Source organism: Amblyomma mixtum, chromosome 2 (assembly GCF_055824585.1).
Source record: "Amblyomma mixtum isolate Tamu chromosome 2, ASM5582458v1, whole genome shotgun sequence".
NCBI classification, from domain to species: Eukaryota; Metazoa; Arthropoda; class Arachnida; order Ixodida; family Ixodidae; genus Amblyomma; species Amblyomma mixtum.
This window is the reverse complement of record NC_143013.1, coordinates 286166157-286174708: the sequence shown is the minus strand read 5'-3', so window position 1 is coordinate 286174708 and position 8552 is coordinate 286166157. Positions and strand designations below refer to the sequence as shown.

The window sequence follows — 8552 nt, the reverse complement described above, 5'->3', positions numbered from 1 at the left end:
AACCAGCGTAGCTGTGTTCAGTGTCTCATCCGAGAACCTAACTTCGCATTAATGTGCTTGCTCTTCTCTTCAGCGAGTTTTCCTATTTCATTCATATTCATATTTTATTCGAATATGCAGGTACAGCCATTTCGATAACAGACACTTTTTCTGCCTACACTGCATGGTGCTCACTGCTTGAATGCCGCCAGGTACTCCACCAATACCACGTATTGCACTTGGAATCCGCCAAAAAGACGGATATAACGCATTCCAACGATGACTCCAGATAGGTTTGCATAGTTTTCCCAGCGAGAGCTCTTTGTAGGACGCCTGCACCCGCCGACCACGCGTAGATTTTCCTGCAACCAGGTCACCGTCCCATGCGCGCAGCCCTTACATCCTGCCTCGTGCAATCTTCGTTGCCACCGGGTGGGGTGCAACACACCTTATCGATAGAGATAGCATACCGGGTAATGCCCTGGTTAATTACATATCAGTATAGCAAAATGGGACTTATTAGTGTGATCCCATCGTTAATAACTTCGTTCTCTCGCCATTTCCATTCTTTGCTCAGCCACTATGCTAAATACATCTCAGAACTTTTGTTCTATTCATGTTCCTTTGTATCTTAGTCCCAACGGGTTATCTTGAAAAAAAAAAAAAGAATGCAGTGACCTTATTTTCTCTGCTCCTCTGCTCCGTCGACCTTGCCATGCCCGGCATAGGTTCTTTCGTTTGTTTTTTTGAGTGTTAGGTTATGACTGCAGTGTTATCTTTTACTGCTCGCCCCCCCCCCTCCCATCTCTTATGTAGGGCCCTCGACAGAGGGCCTTTAAGGGTATTTAAAATAAATAAAAATACACATGGCTATAGGCGTACAGTGAAAAAGAAACAAGCCAGGAGAGCGATCATACAGTGTTTATTCAACAATTAAGCGAGTACAGACTAGAAATAGAAATTTCTCGACTGGCAGTCCGTCCCGAAGAGTATGCAACCGCGGCCATGTCTAGCAGTACATCGTGTACTTGAGCCACTGAAAGAAAAGTATGGCGAAAATGCACACGTTGGTTATACGGCCTTTCACGGCGGTCCAGTTTGTGCCCACGTGATGCGTGCACAGCTCACCTCGTTTCGGCTCACTGTTACCGCATTCTCGTTCTCTGGGTCCCAAGCTTCGTAAATATCTGAAAAAAAAAGGAGGACAATGTGTAACACATCTTGAACGCGTCAGTGAAGTAACTGGTAATATAGTCACCAACTGAACTGCACGCCATTTAGAAAGTAATAAGAGGTTGAACCCCCCCCCCCCCCCTTAACTGTCCACACCGCCTCCTGTGTACGGAAAAATCTTGTCTTTCACTCCTGCAGACGGTATGACTGCATTTCGACCTCTGTATATTAGCCTCATGGACGTTTAGAAAAACATGGATGCAAGAATTTGTGCGAAAGAAAAGCAAAAAGATCCGAAGCGCGTGTCTAAAGCTCCTATTCGCCACTTTTGAGTAAAAGTGTGACTTCCGGCGCAACGATGCCACGTGTTCACTCGCCGCATGTGCTCACCGATCATGAACATGAGCTTGACAGCGCAGCCGATGAAGTCCATCTTGCTGATCTTGCGTTCGTGGCCGTAGCGCAAGATGAGAGCCTTCAGCACGTGCTGGTTGACGTGGTAGCCTAAGACGGGAGAAAGAGAGGCCATTCATGACTGGCGGCATTGTCCAGCCCCCGCTTGTTTTTACGGGGAATGATTGTCCTGGGTCGGGAGTCGTCATTGTAAGCAGGAGCTCTTTCGGACAATCACTCTACCAAAAATACTGCGCTTACGTAACATGAGCATGGATGTTCATGTCGGGCAGTTCGGAAGCTCAACTGCCAACCAAACTACGTCGAACAGTGTACATGATGTCCTGGATCGTCTTCTGCTAGCTGCTGAGGCAGGGACTAGTTCGTTTATAGCTCTTGACTGCAGCTTTACAAAGCTGGCACTTCAGACGCAAAATAAGACAGTGCTGGTTTATTGACACTTATCTACCGGCCGTGCATGTGGTCACTTCACTGATTTACATCCCCTGCTTATGTGTATGGATTAAACTTTGTGCGTTGTCTTTTTGATGTTGGTATCTCTTTCAATTTTTTTTTTTTTCTGCATGTGTCATCTGTCGCCGCTTGTCCGCCCTGCATGAGGATTTATCTGCCTTTACTAATGACTGTTACACTCAAATAGCTTTTTCGTAGTTCTGAGAAAGATTATTCTTGTCTGAGTTGCCAAGTGTGACGAAGTGAAATATTAGGATGGTCCGAACTCACCTGCAGAACGAAGAGCCTTCCTCAATGCGTATGTGCTGAGATAGCCTGTCTTTCCCTTATCGTGCTCCTTAAAGGCTTCCTGAAATTGACATATAAAATTCAGTTACTTCTTTGACAAGAAGACCGTGCTGTTAGCAACCGTACTAGATTTATGTAAGCCGCAGAAGATTGTGGTGCACATCATCCTAGTATTATTCAAAACATTAGGCTCGTCAACAAGGCACTATGCACTCTCCCTTGTAACAGGTATTCATAGTGGTCGCCATTTTAGCGTCGTTGTAGCACGGCGAAAGGCTACAATGCGTGTCTAATCGGGCTTAACCCCCCCCCCCCTTTCTTCTCCGGAGTACGCAGCTGAATCTGGGCTTCGAACATCAAAATGGCGCCCGTGGCGTCACGTGAATACCTCCTGTAGCGGATGCATCCTCGCTGGTTTTATTTGCTCACTATGCCACTTTAGGGATAAATTCGCAGGTACTTGCCTGCCATGCGATGATGAGTACGAAAAGAATAGTGAACTCTTGCACAGTCAGGTTGCCGGTGTAATCTTGCTGTCATGAACATGTCAAGGACGACAAAGGCCATCTTCCGAAGTGAAATGTAACACTTTTCACAACAGGAGTATCTCCGCCAACAACAGCTGCGCTTTATGTAATTATTTTAAATAAAATTAATTGCTAAACATTGTTTTCTTAGTGCAACACATCGTTATTGGTAAATAAATGCCAGGAATATCTTAAACAGCCACCACGTTACACCAGGGCTAACTAGGCTCCATGGATGAAGTATCTAGAATTGTTCAGCATGCAAGGTCAGCCGGACAGCTAAATGTTCTGATTCATGAAGTTATTCGAAAGGAAAACAGGATGCCCTTCATACGAGGACAATATACGTTGAGCTTCCCAAAAAGACTTCAGTGAAAATGATTCTGCGAAGTAAGCGATTTTGTAGTATAACATATGTTAGTTGCACAGTCACAATGGTTGCCCTTCCAAAAAGTGCTTCGTGTCATCTACAGCAACAAACGCATGCTTCAGTGCGAAACTTTTGTTGAAAAGGATACGTCAACGAGGGCCACCATGCTTCTGCAGGCATCCAACGAGAAATCCAGTGGTTCATCGACTGAAAAAAAAAAGGGGGGGGGGGGGGGGGATGTTTTTGTACAAGGTTGATGCAACTCTGCAAGGAAGTATTTGTGGAGGCTAGTTTTGCAGTTTTGAACGGGTCTTGGGCTATTTCCGTGTAACACGTGTTCCAATGCTAACGGATTAAACATAAATGCCGATTACGCCTGGATAGCGCGAACGATGAGCGCTAGCTATGGAGGCATAGTCACGTTTCGACCCAATTTACTCATCGCCGTTACCAATCACGCAGCCTGAATCAGCGAATGCCAGTGCATGAGGACAGAATAGGTTGCGGACATAGTTTTCAGACGCCCTCGTTCACGAAGCCCCACTACGGGTTCCAGGCCGCGGGTACAGTCGTGAGCAATGTAAGTGGAACAAGTGTCTTTTGCAAGATTGGCCCCGCCGCGGTGGCTCAGTGGTTACGGCGCTCGGCTGCTGTCCCGAAAGATGCGGGTTCGATCCCGTCCGCGGCGGCTGAATTTCGATGAAGGCGAAATTCCAGAGGCCCGTGTACTGTGCGATGTCAGTGCACGTTAAAGAACCCCAGGTGGTCGAAATTTCCGGAGCCCTTCACTACGGCCTCCCTCATAGCCTGAGTCACTTTGGGACGTTAAACCCCAATAAACCAAACCTAAACCTTTCGCAAGATTGCAAATTTTCCTAAGACGGCACTAAATTTGAGGATGATTTTTGGATTGTAATATAAGCCAAGAGGGAAACCACTTAAAATTAGAAAATTGGATTTGTGAGCGCAGGAAATGACGCAGTGACAGTCTCTCTTGGTGGACACCCGAACCGCGCATGATAATTTTTTTTTTATGCAGCCCCCCATTATAGGTCGTCGGTTCGAATTCCTGCCGCGAGCTAGGTTCTAACTTAACTAATGAGTTTATGCTATACGAAACGCTGAATCCTATGACACTATCCGGAACATTCTGCGACAAGCGGTTCGCATGGTACAATTGTTTTATGCAAACATTGATTATTCCCTACATGCGCTTCCAACTACTACTATAGTACTACTACTACTACTGCACCGGTCGGCTTACCGACCCAACTAGTAGTCGAGCTGCTGACTTCCAAGCATTGCTTCTGTGGACTCTCTGTGTTTTGGACAGTTGCGTTGCTTGTGATTGTATGTGTGCGCATCGGGCGACGTCTGTCGCCGTAATGTGTTTTTGTTTTGTAGAGGGACGTTTATCCCTTTTATGCTCCTGGGCCCAAATAAACTTATCTTCACTGCTTATTGCCTTATGCAAAAGCTTCGAAGAAAAATCTCTGCCTCTCTCGTAACCGAAAGTAGAGTAAGCATGAAATGTTTACGGGCATAACACGAAGCGTACGCGGACACGACGAGACGCAGGCCTGACAAGAATGTGTATGCAGCGCGTTCGAAATTGGCTACAGTGCGTAGAGGCGAAAGCTTTTTCCGCACCACTTTGCCTATGTAGCACTGGTGACGCCACCACTGTATTACGTCACACATAATTGATGACGAAGTAATAACAAGTTACTAATTAGTGACTAACTACCGATTAACGACTAATTACTAATTAGCGGCTAATTAATGACTCTTAATCTTCGCCTTTAGGAGTGGAACGCGACAGAGTGTTGTAGCGCTGCCAGACAGTCCACGGAACGCCACCACCCTTTCGGCGCGATGCTACCGGCCAACGACCCAACCCTCCTCGCCATCCCACGATCCCTTCAGCTGACTTCACAGATTTCTTAACGGCGGCAGTGCAAAAGGCGCAAAACAACCAACTTGTCGTAGTCGGAGATTTTAACGCCCCGCCCAGAGACTGGGGATACCGCATCAACTCGGCAAGAGGAGCCTCGGTGGCTAGGGCGATAACAATACTCGGCCTCGAACTCCTCACCGACCCAGACTATCCGACGAGAGAGGGAAACAGCGTCACGAGAGACACTTGTCCGGACCTGACCCTCGTCAAAAATGTCACCCATGTTACGTGGACGAATCTCGGAGAAACACTAGGAAGTGATCACTGCATCCTCAGCACCTCGCTCGCATCGACGAAAATTCGCAGAAACCTTGGCCCGGCACGGCTAACCGACTGGACTAAATTCAGAGAGTCACAAATTTCAGAAGGCGCCATCGAGTCGCTCTCGGATTGGTGCGATGCCATTAGACAGGCGCACGCTTCCGCCACCGAGATAGTACAGCGTACGCCGGAATCGCCGGAAATCGATCGGCACCTGCTCAAGCTATGGCAGCAACGAACCAAACTAGTGCGACGGTGGAAGCGCCAACGCCTGAATCGTCCCCTAAAGAAACGCATCGCAACCCTCACGGAGGAGGCCCAAACGTATGCCCTACAGCTATCTCAAAGGAATTGGCAACAGTTCTGCGAGTCGCTGAGAGGCACGCTGGGAACGTCGCGTACTTGGACGATTTTGCGTAACCTAATCGATCCCACGAAGTCCAAGACTGAATCAACTCGCACGTTAAAGCGCATTGCTCATCTGTTTCCGGGAGACGATGCAGCGCTGCTCCGAGCCTTGGAAAACAGATACGTCGGCACAACGCCGACACCACCGAGCACGGTCGAGTACCGAGGAAATCCCAATTCGGCCCTAGACGCTCCCATCACAACGGCGGAAGTCTACGCTGCGGCCCGTTCGTGCATCCGGAATACAGCGGCGGGAGCGGACCGGATCAACAACGCAATGATCCGGAACCTCAGCAACGCTAGAATTCAAGACCTGACAAAATACATCAATGATTCGCTCTGGGAGAAGAACGTCATCCCGAATGAATGGAAACATGCGGAGGTGATCGTAATCCCCAAACCGGGGAAACAACCTACAATTGAAGCCCTCCGACCCATCTCGCTGACATCGTGCCTCGGCAAGCTGTACGAACGAGTTGTGCAAACAAGACTCCAAAACTACTTAGAAGAAAACAACCTTTTCCACCCATCGATGCTGGGATTCCGGGCGGGTCTCTCTACGCAAGACGCCTTCCTCCTTCTTCATAACGAGGTCCTTGTCGGCATCCCGAGAGAATCCGAACACGTCGTCATGGCTCTCTATCTCAAGGGAGCTTTCGACAACGTCTTGCATGACGCTATCCTGAACGAACTGAATAACCTCCACTGTGGTGAACGGGTATTCCAATACATCAAGAATTTCCTCTCGAACCGCACGGCCACCATTGGCATAGGCGAAACGCGCTCCGATATCAAGAGCATGCCCAACAAGGGCACGCCTCAGGGATCCATCATCTCCCCTCTCCTATTTAACGTCGCCATGATTGGAGTGGCAAATGCCCTGCAAGAAGTTCCCGACATTGGATTCACTCTGTACGCGGACGATATCACCATCTGGACCACCAAAGGCTCTTTGGCGGACAAGGAACAAGCGCTACAAGTGGCGGCGACATGCGTCGAAAGAGAAGCGATATGCCGCGGCCTGCGATGTGCCCCTGAAAAATCAGAAATAATCAGAGTCAAGGGGTTTGCGTACAAATCCCAAGACACCCCGATCAACGTCCTACTTCATGGTACCCAGGTTAAGGAAACTTCTCTAGTCCGCATACTCGGTCTCTGGATACAAAGCGACCGCAAAGCCACACACACCTTCAAGCTACTGTTCCACGCCACCCAGCAAATCGCCCGAATGATACGCCGGGTGGCCAGGAACAGAAAGGGCATGCGAGAAGAAGACACAATAAGACTGGTGCAGGCGCTTGTCCTCAGCCGCATCTCTTACGGTCTTCCGTATCACGCTCTTCTCAGACAAGACTTCAAGAAGGCGGACGCGCTGATCCGCACGGCATACAAACACGCCCTCGGACTACCCCCGTATACGACCAACACCAAACTCGAAGCACTGGGACTTCACAACACCTTCGACGAAATCAGAGACTCTCTCCTCCTCGCACAGCGAGAGCGACTCCTTCGCACGGAAACCGGCAGGCAGATACTCATTAGAATCGGCTTCCCGGCCGATCTCCAAGTCATCGAGTCGACGGAAAACCTTTCACCCAAGTACCGCAATAGAGTCCACGTCAATCCACTACCCAAGAACATGTCACGCTCGCACAACGAGGGCCGACGCAACGCTCGGATCGACTACTTAAAGCGCACAGTTGCCCGCAGCTTCAATACTCTATACGTAGACGCCGCCCTACACAGAGACGCCACGCGCGCCACGGCAGTAGTGGTGGACTCGACATTTCAGGAAGTGGCCAGCGTTTCCCTGAGGCACTGCACTGTCACCGAAGCTGAAACGGCCGCGATAGCGCTCGCCGTCCAGTACGGAGATACGCACGGCAAAGAAGTGAAGATTGTGTCGGACTCCCAGGCGGCATGTCGACTTCTTCTCGCAGGAAGAATCCCCAAAAAGTTGTCCGTATTTGCAACGACTTCCCCTGTACACAATTCCGAACTCCGACACGAAATCACATGGGCTCCGGGGCACTCGGGGCTCAAGGGAAACGAGGCCGCGGACCTGTCAGCTCGAGGGCACACCAACCGAGCGACAGACACCCCCGACCAGGACACCACCACCCCCGAAATCCCCACTGCCTACAGTGCACGGCTCCAATACTTTAGAACGCTTCGCCAGCAATACCCCCCACCGCATAAAAGGCTAAATGCTCAGGAGGCGCGCGAATGGAGGCAACTCCAGACCGACACCTTTCCTAATCCATATAAGTACCACATTATTTTCCCGGGCCGTTACGAAGGCTCCTGCCCGTGGTGCGAAGAACATCCCACAACATACCACATTACAAGTGGGTGCGTTGGGCCAAAACCATTGGATCTAAAATTCCCTAGAACAATGGAGCAGTGGGAGGCCACTCTGCTCAGCTCGGACCTTGCCATTCAGCAACAGCTGATCAAACAAGCCCGGGCGGCAGCGATAGCCACTGGGGTCCTGAAATGAGGACACCACCCGTTCTGTAACCTTTCATTTTCTTACTTTCTTTTACTTTTCTCAATAAATGTTTTCAACAACAACAACCGAGAGCTCCTCATCAGGCCGCTCCCGAGGAATATGCACCCGTCCCACAATGAGCAGCGCCGCAGAGCCCGTGCGAAGGCACTTCATCGAGCGTACGGCCCCCAGCCAATTTTTAATGGATCGTCAATCCTACATTCGAATTCA

General features: G+C 49.6%; 1 protein-coding gene across 2 annotated transcripts in view; it reads right to left on the bottom strand.

Moving 5' to 3' along the window:
• Positions 1–884: 884 nt before the first annotated feature.
• The window catches only part of LOC149364351 (calpain-A-like), a 45942-nt gene continuing 38274 nt past the window's right edge, over positions 885–8552 (bottom strand). For both annotated transcript variants that reach the window (XM_089574293.1, XM_089574294.1), the window contains exons 14-19: positions 3353–3411; positions 2768–2840; positions 2290–2364; positions 1543–1656; positions 1108–1166; positions 885–1015 (exon numbers count right to left, since the gene is read on the bottom strand). In XM_089574293.1, coding sequence (XP_089430419.1) covers positions 989–1015; positions 1108–1166; positions 1543–1656; positions 2290–2364; positions 2768–2840; positions 3353–3411 — 407 coding nt within the window. In that variant the 3' untranslated portion in view covers positions 885–988. The remainder of the gene's footprint in view (positions 1016–1107; positions 1167–1542; positions 1657–2289; positions 2365–2767; positions 2841–3352; positions 3412–8552) is intronic.